General features: G+C 35.7%; 2 protein-coding genes across 2 annotated transcripts; one reads left to right on the forward strand and one right to left on the reverse strand.

Annotated features, from left to right (window-relative positions):
- Window positions 1-2,115: 2,115 nt before the first annotated feature.
- LOC110704416 (serine/threonine-protein kinase D6PK-like) lies at window positions 2,116-4,868 on the reverse strand. The gene is made up of 2 exons (XM_021882195.1): window positions 3,664-4,868; window positions 2,116-3,099 (listed from the first exon to the last, which is right to left on the reverse strand). The coding sequence occupies exons 1-2, from the start codon at window positions 4,383-4,385 to the stop codon at window positions 2,220-2,222; spliced, it is 1,602 nt and encodes a 533-aa protein (XP_021737887.1). The 5' UTR covers window positions 4,386-4,868; the 3' UTR covers window positions 2,116-2,219.
- Window positions 4,869-13,355: 8,487 nt separating this feature from the next.
- LOC110704419 (thaumatin-like protein) lies at window positions 13,356-15,056 on the forward strand. Its single transcript, XM_021882198.1, has 2 exons — window positions 13,356-13,491; window positions 14,204-15,056. Exons 1-2 carry the CDS (start codon window positions 13,425-13,427, stop codon window positions 14,962-14,964), a joined length of 828 nt encoding a protein of 275 aa, XP_021737890.1. The 5' UTR covers window positions 13,356-13,424; the 3' UTR covers window positions 14,965-15,056.
- The last annotated feature ends 1,502 nt before the right edge of the window (window positions 15,057-16,558 follow it).

The raw sequence follows: 16,558 nt of genomic DNA on the forward strand, positions 1-16,558 counted from the left end.
AACAAAGTGGAATCCACCATCGAAGTCCTCTGCAAAGAAGGGTGACTCGGAGTTTGACTTGGGATGATGCAGTCCCGCCACATTCACCATCTCACGTGCTTTCAAATAAGAGAGAGAAAATACTATTAGCCCGAAAAAACTCGTTTTTTTAGGTCACAAACCCATGACGGTGAACGGTGGATGGTGGTCGTAAGCTTCAAAGAGGAATGAAGAAGATGAAGATATATAGGTGGGCGGTAGAGCGAAGTTACCGTGGGACTGAGGTGGTGATTATTTTGTAATTATTTTGGACTTGTCTCATGAAGCCATTGGTGAGGCAAGCCTCACCCAATATCTTTTATTAGAAAAATAGTAACATCATTTGTTCATTCAAGTAACTCATATTTTTACGTGATAAGTCTTTTTAACTAATAAAAGAATAAATCCACTTATTAATGAAATTAACCATATTTTTCCATTAGAGTAACTCCACATCCATCAAAGTAGTCTCATTTGCTCATTGCATCAACCCCTATCATTCAATTAATTACCTTATGTGTGAAGTGGTAACCCCATATGATTAGCCACATATAAGATTTTGTGCTATACTAATTATTTGTGTAATGTAATATTTTTTCATGTTATAATACATTATTCTCCCTCACTTTTTTTTTTAGTGCAATTCTTTCTCAAATCAATCATTTTCTTAAGCGCATCAGTTCTTTTTTTAGACTTCCTAGTTTTTATTATTTTACCTTCATCACATGGTCCCCAATCTCCCCATTCATACCTTTTTTAAATTATTAATTCTCTACTCTCAAATCCCTTTAATTACTTTCACTACTATATAAATTTTCTATGATTTTTAATTTTCCAACAAACCCCACTTACACAATATTTTATTATACTCAACTCATTTTCGTAAAACTTAATGTTGATCAAATTGATGCACCAAAAAAAAAAAAAAAAAAAAAAAAAAAAAAAAAACAGAGGAAGTACTATTAAATCGAATATATATAGCTGATGTGAAATGAACTGGAACTTTGAAAAGTAAGTCCAATTAGGCCTAAGGCTTTACTTGTTTGGTTCATCATAATTTGTCAGATATTATTTTGTTTGAAATTATCTAAATTTATATGAACTTATGTGAAATAATTTATCTAATTTTGTTTGAACCTATTTTTCTAAAATAAAATTTGTATAAAATTGTCTTATTTGTATATAATTTTGTTTGATAAAAAAATATTGCTGAAATTATATAACAGAATGATATTTATTGTCTAAACTTACCTTAAATCATTTGAACTTATCTTAATTATAAATTATTAATTTTTTTTTTGTTTAAAATAACTCAAATTACATTATGGAGTATAACAAGATGAACCCATTACCCAACACTAACAAATAACATGGGAGCACAACCTCCAAAAAGAAAAGCAAAATGCAACACAGAAAATTAACTGTCAATTTATCTCTCCCAAAAAAAAAAAAAGAAATTCAACTGACTTTTGCATGGAATTTTCATAATGAGTAGTCCATTTTCAATAGTTCCCTCTAAAAGTGAAGATTCACGTTGGCCAAATAAAAGGGAAATTGGGGCCACTATCTCTTTCTCCCTCCCTAGTTCGAGGCAAATCGTGACATTGAACAAGAACCCACATGAAAAAGAATTTCTTTTGTGCTTAATATGACTTATGACAGCAGTGTAATGAAAGACAAATCATAAAAAAGCTAGGCATCTTTCCCTGTGCTTTTTTATAACTAGCTGGAAAAAGAGAATCATACTCAGATATGTGACTATGTGAGTATGAATCCTATTGTAGAGTATTTTGCCCTTCTTTTGAGCTGTATAGAGCCGAAATGAAGTAAAATAATGAACTGAGTTGAGTTGAATTCAACTGAAAACAAGCCCAAAAGAACAGCGTCTTCTTATGCTTTTTTGAAATTTCAATGTGAATGTAAAGAGGTGTTCGGTATTTTAGGAGAAATGATTGGCGAAAGGAGAAAGAAAAGAGACTCATGTGATCAGAAGCAAAAGAAAGACAGAGAAATGGAGTAAGTAGTACTGTATTTTTTTTCCCACATAAAGCATATGATTTTGATGTTTTTGAAGCACAAATAAGCCAAGCATAATACTGCGGGAAAAAAGGCCTAACTTCATTGATGAAAAAATGGATACACAAATGGCATTTATATTATCCTAACTAATCAAAGATTATCCTAAATAATTGATAGAAATTTCAGAAAAATTCAAAGTCTAAATAAGGACCCGAAGACCTATCTGAGTCTGAAGCACCTTGTTTGTCATTAGGAGGTTCTGATGATGTTTTGGATGTGTGATTATAGATTGTGAGGTCTATAGGTTTCGGAATTTCTGGAGGGGTACTACCGCGAATGAGAGCCCAATTTACAGTTTCGAAGAAGGGGTGTTGTTTGATCTCAGTTGCACCTCTTTTGAATCCCAATCTTTTTTGGGGATCTTTTACAAGCAGACCTCTGATCAGATCTTTAGCAGCAAAACTTGCTGGTGAACCCTCAGGAAATTTGAGGGGCTGCCCAACCACATTGAACAATGTCTCGCGGTTTCCATTACCTTTAAATGGTGTCTTACCATGGAGTAGCTCATACAAGAAGATACCAAATGTCCACCAATCAACAGCACTGCCATGACCGTCTCCTCTTATTATTTCAGGAGCTAAGTACTCATGTGTTCCAACAAATGACATAGAGCGGGCATTGGTAGGTTCTGCAATAAGAATTGGAAGTGAGGATGTGTTTGTGAAATTAAACTTTTCGCTCTTAACCTTACTAGACTTGGAGCTGAAAAAGCGTGGCCTGAAACAAGAAGGCTGCAAGCAAGAGGGCTCAACGCAAACAGGTAGTTTGCAAGATGGTTCAATGCACCGAGGTTCAATGCAGTAAGATGTATTTGTACAGTTGGGCTGATAGCTTCCCTTAACAAGAGTTGGATTTACACAACACCTTAACGAGAGGTCAAAGTCCGAGAGCATAATATGCCCATCTTCCCTCACCAAGACATTTTCGGGTTTTAAGTCCCTATACACAACACCCATCATGTGTAGATATTCCAGGGCAAGAAGCACCTCAGATGCATAAAACCTGCAATAATTGAAAACGAATCAATTTAGATTCCGTTCGCTTCACCTTAAATTTACTTATCCGAACTGATTGAAAGGACTAACGAAAGATTCGTGAAAATTCAAGGGTTTTCCCACATCAATCAAAATTGTCAAATTAAAATGTAAGCATACATGCAAAAAGGGTCAATATTATGAAGCATGCCATATTTTGACTGTATTATGTCAATCAATTCCATCATTTTAAGGGTAATAGTATCAAATAGCATGTGAAGATCGGAAAATCAATTCAATCGAGTCCCTACAAAACAAACTAAATCTTTTGTTGAAGTGACGTTTTTCAAGTGATTTTCTTAGAGAAGGATGTCCCCCAATTTACAGCCATAAGTACCTTAAATTAACAACTTTAGATCCCACATACCCACACTACCAAAACATTATCATTAAATACAAGACCAATTAATCCTCCTCATCATCTTTACACTTTTATTGATCCTAACTATTGCTCATTCGGAGCACTGTACACCCGGGTGCATAAACCAATCATCGGAAAATTAACAACAGATCAAGAAAAAATAAAACCAACCTCGACGCCTGCTCGGAGAAATGCTTGCTAGGCTGACGTTGTCGAAGAATATGAAGATCACCACCATTACAAAACTCCATAAGTAAGCAAGAAAACTTATCGGTTTCGAAATGCGAATAAAGTGTAGGAAGAAATGGATGATCCAACAAACCAAGAATATCCCTCTCAGTTTGAGCTCTCAACAACTTCTTTCTTCCTGCTAACATCCCTTTATCCATAACTTTCATTGCGAACAAACACCCCATTCCTCGAAGTTCAGCTAAATAGACACTTCCAATATCACCAAAGCCTAATTTCTTTAACAGCCGAAAATGTGCTAAACCCAACTCACCATCTTTCCCTTTAACACATTGAATCGCTTCCCATCTAATGTCATTGCCCTTATGAGGTTTATTTGGGTTGCAACTTCGAAAGCTGCTACTCGCATCGACAATGCCGTTAGTATTGCTGCAGTTGCTCATTGAGCTAACGCTCATACTCGAACTTACGCTCTTTTCACTCTCTCCATTTTCCGCCATTTTAAGCAAACACCCAATATTAGGCTTACTAAACCCACCAATTTCAGACCCAGAAAGAGTAGTACTACTACTAGGACTTACACTAACACTAGCACTAACACTGACATTGTCGTCTTTGATGGTTAGATCTTGAAGAATGGTATTGATAGAGATAGATTCAGTCTTAAGATCAGACCTCTGTTTCTTACTGGGTTTATTATTCATGGATGTAGGAAAGATGTCCGACGAAATGCCTGAATGAAGAAATGGTTTTTTCTGGGGTTTGAAGAAGTGGGTATTGAAGCTTTGGGTCAATGGTAGATGACGCCGTCGTCGAGGCGGTCAAAGCGGGAGAAAATGGAGGAGAGAGAAAGAGGGAAGAAGAAGAAAACGGCATTCAAATTTGAAATGGGTAATTGTTTTTTTGGGTTGGTGGGTGGGTTAAGTGAGGTGAGTTGAGAGACCCAATGAAGGGGTGAGTTGGGGTTCGAGTAAACTCAGTAACCCAGATGAGTTACAGCTTACAGACAAAAAAATATACAGAGGAGAGAGAAACAGAGAGAGAAAAGAGAGAGAGAATGAAGAGGGAAAAAGTGATGCCTTTGGAATTACGAGGGAGACAAAAGTGATTCAGATTTTCCAAAAAGGATGAAAAAAAAAATTATTTAAATATTTGGTTAATTTTTTTTGGCTACTATAACAGGCATAACAGCCAATACCGTTAACTAATTAGCAGTTTTTAGCATCCTATGTAAGAGGGTTAATCTGTGATTTGTTGACTGCCGGAATCGGTGTTTATGACTTGTGAGTTTGTGTGAGCATCCCACGGGTTTAATAACTAGCGTTGAAAAGTTAATGTATTAAGATAATGAACGGATTTTAAAAAATTGTGTTGAAAGTTTGAGATGTGAAAAATTGACATGTGAAAATATCTCACGGATTTAAAAACTAGTGTTAATATTTTGAGATGTGAATTGATGGAATGATAGTGATTGATTTAAAAACTTCAATATATGCTACTATCAAAGAAATGTAACTATTACTAACTTTGTTTTGCCTCAATTATGTGACTTGTTGGTTTTAAAGGAGAGAATGGTGTGAACAAGATTAAGAAATGTATATATAGGCCTCTCAAAGACTCAAGATATGAAAAGAATCATAAATCAAAGATGATCTTAGGTTATCTTACAATCTTGTGTGATATTGTAATGTTGATACATAATTGATTACAACGTGAATTTGTCTATTAAAGAATGAGAACAAGGTTAAGAGATATATAGATCTCTCAATACTCCAACTTATGGTAAGAAACAATAATCAATGAAGATCTTTGGTCACCATGCAATCATATGTGATACTGTAATGCTAAAACATTATCTTCTACAATGTAAATGGAATAGAATCATTGGCTAAGTATGTGAAGGTATTGCTCCAATTGCTTTGGCTAGTGATACTAAAATAAGCTTTGCATTAAGGATATGACATATTTCTTGCTTCTAATCCGACCTTATGGATTTCTTATGTGAAAAAAGTAAAATTGAATAAATTTGTCAATTGAAGAATGGGTAAAGTAGTGAAATACTCACTATATCCTTAAAACATTACATTTATTATATATTGGATCATCTAATACGAGTAATAAATAATGCACACTCTATTTTAGGCACGCATGACTTCATAAGTCTACTATTTCTATTTACATTTACTAATTGAGTAAATCTTTTACAATAGGTAATAAAATACCTTTTAAAATCATATCTTTCACTTTTTCGCACCTAATGACAGAGATCTTGGGTGATCTTGCAATCTTGTATGATATTGTAATGTTTGTACAACATAGTAATACGAATTACAGAGTGCATCTTAATTGCATAAGATTTTATCGAATTAATTTTTATTCATCGAGATTTATATTGGAAAGGATTAACAGTACATTTAATTAAGCATGTACAAATGTCAATATTTAAGCCCTCAAAATTTGTATTCTTTATTTTAGTGATAAAAAAAAATGATGAACTACCCTTAATTATTGGTTAAAAAAATTCAATATCTTATAAAGACTAGGTATGTCAATGGGGCGTAGCCGGACGAATTTAGGTCTTTCCATTCTCATCCTCGCCCTGTCGGGTATAAATTTATAACCATCCCCGCCCACCACCCATCCGAGTGTCCACTTGCGTAATCTCCGCCTCAAACGCGCGCCCTGTCTCAAACCTGCCTTATAATACTTGTACACTTTCATAAAAATTTCTTTTCTTTGTTACAAATAAAATTTAATTGTTCAACGGGTTTCAAAACCAAATTTATCCTTGCATGTTGGACACCTTCACTATAATTCAATATAAAGATGAAACGCAATCCTTAAAATTAGTTTTACTTATTTTAAGTGGGTGTCAGGTAGGTTTAAGCTTTGGTATTTTTTTTAAGTAGGTATATGGGGTGGCTTAAGATGGGTCGAGGTAGAGCGGGGTAGATATGTGGTGGGTACAACTTAAGATCCACCCTTGCCCCACCACCTATAGCAGGTATGATTTTCATCCTCATCCCCGCCATACCACTCAGGGGTGTCTATTCAGATTTTGGTTCAGTTTTAGGCCAAATTCAATCCGATCTGAAATAAATTTTTGGTTTCCATATGTTCAACCCAATCTAACCTGAATTCCTACCTTTTAAAAAGCTTGAGATAACTTTTATGAATAGTGTAAAATATTCTTTACATATTTTCCCTCAATAATGTTTTCAACAACTTAAGGCCAAACTGAAATAGCTCCCAAGACATAGCTAGTTATGGTGTGCGCATCGCGCCCGTTAATCGCTCTAGTTACTTACAATATTCAATTCGATCTAATCCAGATTATTCCCTCTTTTTCATAATAATCCCAATAGTTTGACTAACACACGCACCAATGTACAACTTTGGGTAAATATTTCGAATTATATATTACTAAGAAATATAAAAGGTTGATATAATGAAAAAAATACATAAAGACTAATCCAAAGAAATTATATTTGTAAAAAAAAATATAGTCAACGTAAGGATATGAATAGTGCAAAAGTCAAAATGTTGTGATTATTATGAAACAGAGGTAGTAAAATTCGGTAACTTGGATCTAATTCTAAAAGCCAAATTAACATAGGATGAGGTTCTTTTTAGAGCCCAATGACCCGTAATCCAATTTTTATCTTTTTTTTTTTTAAAATGCTACTTCCTCTGTTCTATTAATATTACAACAAGGATGAAATTACGCATCCCAAAACACATTTTATATGCTAAATATCTATAATTGTGTAAGTGTAAAAATTATAAAAAGTTGATATTGTGAAAGTATTTTATGAGACGAATCCAACAAGATCCCACATGACTATATTTTGCTTAACGTATGAATCATATTATATGGTCAAACAAGAGTGATGAATAGTGTAAAAAGTCCATTGTTGCAATAATAGAACGGAGGAGGTATTAAAAATGTACAATTGGTTCAATATTAGCTCATAGTCTCAGTACATGCCTTGATAACAAATTTTAATATGATTAATATAGATAATTCAACATCAATTACAAATTACTAGCTTAGATTTTATAAAAATAAATATATAAAACCCATTCAAAAAAATAAATATACTTCCTCTGTTAACGATTATTTGCATCTAATGTATTTTTCACGGAGGCCAATGCAAAACTTTTAGTGGGTGTTTAGGTGAGGGTAATTGTAAAGAGGGCCATGTGATTAATTGATTAAAAAGGAAGGAAATGGGGCCCGATTTTCATAGAAAGAGGAGAGATAATCTGAAATTTTGGGGGAAAAAATTTCCCCCCCTAAAATTTCAGCCTCCATTTACAAAATTCAAATTTCACCCCAAATTTTTCCCTCCACTTGAATTTTTCATTCAAGGGAAGGTATTACTATTTAAACATCCTGCCAGAAAAGCATTCAAGTGAAACATACAAACCTAAAGTTCCATATCCATATTACACCATTGTTTCTTGACAAAAGTCAGACCTAAGCTAACATCCTAAATCTAATTAGTGCTAGGTCAGTTGCAGCAACTTCATCTCCTTGTTCTGGTTCAGCTTCAGCACAACAAAAAAAAAAAACAGCCACCCCACTTCATTACCAGCTCTGACATCTGTGGAACTCAACAACATTAGAATAGGCAACATGGCAGAAATTTTCGATGATGATTTTTTCAGCATTGATCAAATGCTACATGATGAAAGCAATATGGAAGGCAATGATACAAGCAGCATGGAAGGAACTCACTACAGTGAAGACAATGTTTTACATGAAGGAGCAATGCAACAACCAAAAGGCAAGAAACAACTTATTGTTTCCCAAAAAAGAGAAATTGTTGATGTTTTTCTATTGAAGCTGGAAGGTGGGGAATAGCCAAGAGGGTTTTTATCACAGCTTGCAGTCAAGTTCAATGTGCACAGGACAACAATTCAGAGGTTAATCAAAGACATAAAATCCCAAATGGCAATGGGGAATGTGATAGATGTCAGAAGCAAGAAGACTGGCAAAACTGGACGCAAACCAACAGAGTACGCAGATGAGTTTCTGCAATCAGTCCCTCTGTACAAGAGGACAACTGAGAGAAGCTATGGGTCTGCTCTCAAAATCTCACATGTCACCATCTACAAGTTAAAGAAAAAAGGGAGGCTCAGAACACATACAAGCACAAATCACCCAGCCCTGACATCCAACCACAAGATATCAAGACTAAAATGGGTTTTAAGTCATCTGCTGCCTGCTGCAGAGAATGGGGACCCTAAGTTTGAGGATATGCAGCAAGTAGTACACATAGATGAAAAATGGTGCTACTTGAACCCAGAAACAAGGAGGTTCTATCTCTAGCCTAATGAACCAAATCCATATAGGTGCCAACAGTCCAAAAGATTCAAGGTAAAAGGCATGTTCATGGCAGTCATTGGGAAGTCAATATTTGACACCCATGGACTAGTGGTACATGATGGAAAGTATGGAATCTTTCCATTTATGTATGAGAGCATTGCAAAGAAAAAAAAGCAAAAATAGGGAGGTTGGAGCTGTGGAAATAAAGGCAACACAGAATGTAAACAAGGAGGCAATCAGGGCAATGTTTCTCAACAATGTAATTCCAGCCATAAAAAGTAAATGGCCCCCCATCTGTCTAAGAACATATGGATTCAGTGGGATAATGCCAGACCTCATCAAATTCCTAAGGATGAGGAATTCATTGCTGCATGTCACTCAGATGGGTTCACAATACAGTTTATTTACCAGCCAGCTCAGTCACCAGACTTAAATGTGCTAGATCTTGGGTTGTTCAATGTCATACAGTCCATACAATACCAATCATTCCCTAAGAACTTGGGGGAACTCATAGATAAGGTCAAAGAGGCCTATGACTTGTTCAATCCAGTGTTGAACAAGCATTGTTGGATAACACTACAATGTTGTATGGAAGAAATACTCAAGCATCTAGGGGGGAATAATTTTACCCTACCACACAAATGGAAAAAGAGGCTGGAAAGACTTGGCTTGCTGTCAAAACAACTACAGGTGGACAGGAATGTGGTTCAACAAGCTGTTGATTACCTCAACACTCTATTCATATCAACAGGTGAAGGCAATGAAGATGATGAAGACATGCAAGTTGATGCAGACTGAACACAACCTAGACACATGAGCAAGGTGACAGTGAGACTTCCACACATAACCAATGAATAGCAAGAAGCAAGTGGAAACCTAGTAGGTAGTCTTTTGTGTTTTTATTTTGACAACTGTTTGAGTTTCATTGGTTAGGTGTATTTTGTTTACATTCAAGGTTAATATTGTAAGGCAGTCTTGACTAGCTTATTTTGAACATGTACAACCTTTTGAAAAACTTTATGATATCAATTGTGGTGGGTTTATGTACAAGAAGTGATTGCATTATGTTTTTAACTGTGATACACATCCACAAACTCATATCATAAATCCATCAGTGGGTGTTGCTTTATCACAAAAATTGCATAAGTGGTTTCCTCAACAACAACTCACAGTTGAAGTTGTTGGAGCAATTCCAACTTATGAATTTTTTTGGTCAAATGAGTCCCTTCATCACTTGGATTTTTCACACACACAGACACTACATTGAGAGACTCCTAGATCAGGTATGAACACACATCTCATAATGGGACTCATATAGGGACAGACATGTAGGCAACAATGTTTTTTTATGTCAACATTGACATTGAGAACAAAACAGAAGGGACTAAGCACACATCTAACACCATTCACAATTGGCCACAAGTTCATCATTATTCATCATATCACAAACCCCAATGCCATTGGTGCCATACATAGCACAGACCAGAATAGCCAACAAATTAAGAGAACCCACAAATGATCAAGCACAACCAACAGAAGAAGCAGTACCCACATATGAACAACCTCAAGCTCAAGCCATACATAACACAAACCAGAAATAGCCAACATATTAACAAAACCCACAAATGATCAAGCACAACCAACAGAAGAAGCAGTTCCCATATATGAACAACCTCAAGCTCAAGCCATACGTAACACAAACCATGAATGGCCAACAAATTAACAGAACCCACAAATGATCAAGCATAACCAACAGAAGAAGTAGTACCCACATCTGAACAACCTCAAGCTCAAGCCATACATAACACAAACCAGGAATAACCAACAATCATAGCACCCAAATTCCCAAACAGAAGCAACCAAATGGCTAACAATTAAAAACCGACAGAATTTAACATCAACCCCCACAGTTTATTAAACACAAGCCACAAATTACCAACAACAACCCACAATTTAGTAAACACAAGCCACAAATTGCCAACAACAACCAACAATTTAGTAAAACAAGCCACAAATTACCAACAACAGCCAACAATTACCACCAATAAGGCTCGACAACACAAACAAAGGCTAATTATCACAACCAGCAAGCAAATCAGGCTAATTATCACAACCAGCTAACAAATCAAGGACTGAGAGTAAATGATCGTAATGAATCAAAAAATTTAAGGGTCAGAAAAGAGTTACGCTGCGGATTTAGTTAGAGCCCCAGTTGGAAGGGTTGTAATCCCCACCACCATCAACAACCTCGTCAACAGGGGACCCAGATCTCCCCCATTTTTTGCCGGAGACAACTCCGGTAGACCTAGATCTATCTAGATCTACCGTCTTCTCTATGGGTCTTCCCGGCCAAGGGGCTACAAAAAGGGGTTCGACATCATCGCCCTTCACAACATCAACAACAAGACCCTTTTTCTTTGAACCCTCACCCTTGTTGCCCAGATCTGCAACCTTAGACCCATCACCTTCCTCATTAGAGTCGTAAGAAGCAAGCTTCGCACCCACACCATACATACGGCGCATATCCAGGTAAGTAGCCCTACGCGTTCCAATCTACCTCATCTTCCTAATACGACGCTGGCACTTGTAGATCGCAATAACGTCCAGGTCTGGTTTCTTCTCGTTTAGGGAACTCATTTTTTTGGGTTTTTGGAAGAAGAAAGTAGATGCACAGCCAGAGATGGTGTAAGATCTACAAAAATTAGGGTTTCAATGAGGAGAGAGAGTGAGGTAAAATAGATCACTTTTGGGAGAAGAGAGAGAGTGAGGTAAACCAGATCGAAAGAAGAGAAGAGAAAGAGTGTTGAAATCTGGAACGATGTCCAGAAGTAAAGGGCTGACCAGCGTCATTAATGGAGGTAGTTGAAGGATGCATTGAAGAGGGTGGGTGAGAAGATGCAGAGGATCTGATGAATAGTTGGAAAAGGGGATAAGTGAGGATAATTTTGGTGGGAGTCATTTGGTTAGATTTGATGATAATAGGTATATTTAATTAGAGTAACAAATTAGGTTAGTATATAATCAGTTTTTAACAAGGGCAATATGGTAATTTTGTCACTTAAAAAGTTACTAAAAATAGAAAGATAACATTTTGATGCAAATAATAGGAAGCAACCACTTTTAGTAATTGATGCAAATAATCGTTAACGAAGGAAGTATATAAAATCAAATGTATTACCGTTATTTCAGTTATTTTGATTCGAACCATCTCAATTTGATCCAATAATCCGAAAATTCGACTTTTCAAAAAATTTCAATCTAATCAAATCAATTTACAAAATTCGATTCGAAATAATAATTAACTTTGAATTGGATTGAATTTCGATTCTTATTTGAATAAGAGAAGTACGGAGTATAATACACTTGATAAGAGTTACTACTTACTAGTAATGGATTAGGGCCAATAATTTTTTTTTTTTTTTGGCTCCCTAAAAGGCAGTCTCTATCCCTATAAGTTGACTTTGAATGAGACTATAGAGTCATTTCTAAACATAAAAAGGACCAAAAGGCTACATATAGCGCATGCTTTAGAGACTCGAAAAGTATATGACTATATTGTGATGGTCCCATATCTTGGGTCCATGCGTAATGGTATGGGCCTTAGATATGATTTGCTTGATAATTGTGTAGTCATCAAACACTCATCAGTTAACTAGTTTTAATTTTATTTAAGGATCTTGACAAGAATACAAATGACATGCTCCTCGATGAATTACCCTTGAATTGCCTCCTTGGAAGTGTTAGGACTTGGAGCTTTAAATCTTAGAAGTAGGTCCCTAGATGGAACCTACATGAATTAAAAAACGCCTCTTTATAGAATATTATGGAGTACATATTAACTTTTACATTTATCGGATATTAGTCACAATCATCTTTAAAGGAGAATCCAATTTACAGTATCCACAAAAAAAAAAAGTTTCACTCAAACCTTTTCACTTGGTAATATGTAGTAATATGAGATGCCTCTTAGTCTTATTCAGTGTAAAGTGATTACCTCTATTAATTTTTTAATCGACATGAAACACTCACATGTGTTATTTGAGGATGAAAAGCATAGAGATTTACACGTTTCAACAATCTTACGTTTTTCTTGATTTTGCAATGCCTCCTCAGCTATAATCAAATGAACAAATGTCTTGCTTTCTCTTGATTTGTCTTGTAAGGCAATGCATCAATAGAGTGTATATACAGCCATACAGCCACGTTTCTATCTTGTTTTAAAGATCAAAACAAGTCAACATCACAATTCTTTAAGTTAAATCAAGGAATTAACAGTATAGTAGCACTTGTTAAACTAGCTTCTGGAATTAATAATATTAAATTAACACTTGTTACATTTGCCACTTTATATAATTCATTCGTCAAGACTAGCTTAGATTTCATAATACATTGTTCAAATTCTGATCTACTCATGTTAGCCATAATGAATTTGCCTCAGCTAATTATCTGTAACATGGTTTGGCATTTACTTCTGTTAGGTATCCATTCTTCTTCTTTTACAAGCTTAAAACTTACCTCTTTGTTTTTTTTTGTTTTTTTTTTTTTTTTTTTTTTTTTTGTGATCACGAGGGGCAAACCTCATTGTTATACAGTAGCAAAATCTTTGTCGATTTTAGGTTTAGGTAACGTATATGCATCGCTTGTGTGTAGTTGTGTCCAACGTAAGACAATGTGGTGTTTGTCGATACACAATTTACACATGTATGTAAGTATATATTTTAGGTACACTCTTGGAAAATATGCTGTAAGGGGATTCATTTGAAAATTTCCATTAAAGCATTCAGGGGGATATTGCTTACTCGCGTTATTTTCAATTTTTTTAGATGTCGTATATGGCCAATCACCAATGTGTTATTGTTGCTCATTTTGTAGTTTGATGATAGCCTCTTGATGCACTCAGGTGTAGAGACGGGGCTATAAATGTTAATAGTGAAAGTGATCCGGTGTAATTTTGTTTAATTGGTCTCTCAAATCATTTTTTTTAGAAAAAATATGTTACTAAATTTAAAAATTGGGGTCCTTTTATAGTAGTTCCACTTAGGGTCCTGTGCGATCGACCACCCTGCACATACTCAGGACAACTCCTGCTCAGGTTTATATATATTCGTGTAACATAAAATGTATGATCAATTCATTCATCATATTGTTTTTTGCATAATGTTGATGATGTATAGCTTGATCAAAATGCAGGAGTAACAGGACACATAGTACCTATAGTGGTCACAAACAAATGCCCCTTCACAATATGGCCAGCAACAGCCCCTAACACAGGTCACCCGGTCACAGCCAACGGCGGCTTCACCCTAAAACCCGAGCAGTCATCCATCATCCACACTCCATGGGGCTGGAGCGGCCGCATATGGGCTCGAACCGGCTGCAATTTCAAAGCAGAGAGTACCAAAAACACCACAAGTCCCCCAACCTTGAAACCAGCATGCCAAACAGGGGACTGCGATGGCCAGCTCGAGTGCAACGGTCTCATAGGCAAACCCCCAGCAACATTAGTAGAGCTCACACTTCACACAGACAAAAACCAGCCTAGCTTCTACGACGTTAGCCTCGTGGACGGGTACAACCTCCCTGTATCCGTCATAGCAGGGCGATCACCCGACTGCGCCATTCGAGGGTGCGTAAGAGACTTGAAAGGTATTTGTCCATTGGAGTTGCAAGTTAAGGATGCAAGAGGGAATGTAGTGGCTTGTAAGAGCGCTTGTCTCGCGTTCGATATGGACAGGTTTTGTTGCAGGAATGAGTATGGGAGTCCTGAGAAGTGTAAACCAAGCTTGTATTCGAGTCTATTTAAGGGTACTTGCCCTTCTTATGTTAGCTATGCGTTTGATTCGCCTTCGCCTTTGGTGAGCTGTTTGGTGAAGGAGCTCTATGTTACATTCTGTCCTGCAGGATGGGGTGATAGACATGGTAGTCACCTAGAACAATACGCTTCTTATTAGGTATTGCTACTTCAATTCGTGTATGATTTTATACTTGTAGACTGACCTTTCCTCTATGTGAAGCTTGGATCAATAAAGAGAGATTAGTGAAATTAAATTTGTTTGTGTTTGGATGGAGTTTATTGAATATTTTTTTGATTTAATGTTAGGGTGTTTGGCAAATGGTTTATTGGGCAGATTTGGCTAATGGTGTAAATAAGGGAATGTGTTTGTGAACTCAATATCAATCTCAATTAGCTCGAATAGAAAATGAAAAATAAAAAATTAAATGCGCATTTGAGCTTGAACATGCTCGAATAACAATATTGCTTAACAAACCGAACTCAAACAAGTAGATACATGTCTTGATTTGTTTACAACCCACACTACTTTTTGGTTTATTTATATTTGATCAAATAGCTTACAAAAATGCTTGGTAAATGAGTTTTTCTATTAACTAATAAGCTGACTTTTATTCCGAAATAAATAAGCTATTTGTAGTATTATGTAAAAACATAACAAAAAATTTATCTCAATTTTCACTCATATTAAGTCAGTAGATTAAACCCGTGCAATACACGATTGTTAAATAAATATAATGACAATAAATGTTACCAAAAAAATTGATATAAAGTATTATGAATAGACTCTGTATTAAAAATTATGAAATTTATGTGAAAGAATATAATTAAACATGTAATAGTTTTATAATAGACAATTTGATATTTAAGGTGGTTTATTAAGATTTTGTACAAAGTAAAAGTTATAATTGAGATACAAACCTAATTTTTATATAAAAATTAAAGTTTTTTTTTTAGTAAGAAATTTTGGAGGAAAACTTTTTATATTACGTTGCTAAGTGTCCCTCTAAATTTCGCCTTTAGTATAATGTAATTGATTGTGAATATTATATTTTTTTTTGTGTAATATTATATGTAATTATGCACAGTTATAACTGCTCGTTAATTTTAAAAAATACACTTCATTTGGTAGAATATTCAACTTAACATCCAATAAAAAGTAGGAAATTTTGTATTAAAAAAGACTGAAAATGGTTTTTAACACCAAAAAAAAAAAATTACTTTAACACCAAAAACAAATATAAAAATTTGATTTTACCACCACTTAATTGATTTCGTCCAAGGATCCGTTAAATGGAGCCATAAAGCCACGTGTCGTTTTGTTATTGGCAAAAAAAAATGAAAAATATAAAAAAATTAAAAAGAAACCTAAACTACCCAGCCACCCCAACCCCTACCACCGCCCCACCACAGCTGCCCTCTTCTCCGCCCCTACCAAGCACAGCCGCCGCCCCCCAGCCCACTGCTGGCACATCCTCTCCCCAACCTAAACCCGATCCACCTAAACCCTCCCCATCCCTTTCCCCAACCCTTAATTGCCCCAAAACCACCAAATTGTAGCCACCCTTCCCCAAAAACGGCCACGAATTCGACCATTAATGGTCGAAATCGGCCTTTTAGGCCAATTAGCCCCAAAACCGGCCAATTTTAGCCAATAGTAGCCGAATTTGTGGTCGTTTTTGGGGATAGAGGGTTGCAGTTTGAACGTTTAGTGGTGTTGAATTGGGCCAGTTTGGCGGTGTTGGGCCGGTTCA

Source organism: Chenopodium quinoa, unplaced genomic scaffold (assembly GCF_001683475.1).
Source record: "Chenopodium quinoa cultivar QQ74 unplaced genomic scaffold, ASM168347v1, whole genome shotgun sequence".
Lineage (NCBI taxonomy): Eukaryota > Viridiplantae > Streptophyta > Magnoliopsida > Caryophyllales > Amaranthaceae > Chenopodium > Chenopodium quinoa.

Bases quoted from the DNA above. Each gene is read 5' to 3' on its own strand.
- LOC110704416 (XM_021882195.1), bottom strand. From the start codon at position 4,385: ATGAATAATAAACCCAGTAAGAAACAGAGGTCTGATCTTAAGACTGAA. The intron at 3,100-3,663 runs GTTGGTTTTATT...CAATTATTGCAG, and splicing joins TTCTCCGAGCAGGCGTCGAG to GTTTTATGCATCTGAGGTGC.
- LOC110704419 (XM_021882198.1), top strand. From the start codon at position 13,425: ATGTTAGCCATAATGAATTTGCCTCAGCTAATTATCTGTAACATGGTT. The intron at 13,492-14,203 runs GTATCCATTCTT...ATCAAAATGCAG, and splicing joins TTGGCATTTACTTCTGTTAG to GAGTAACAGGACACATAGTA.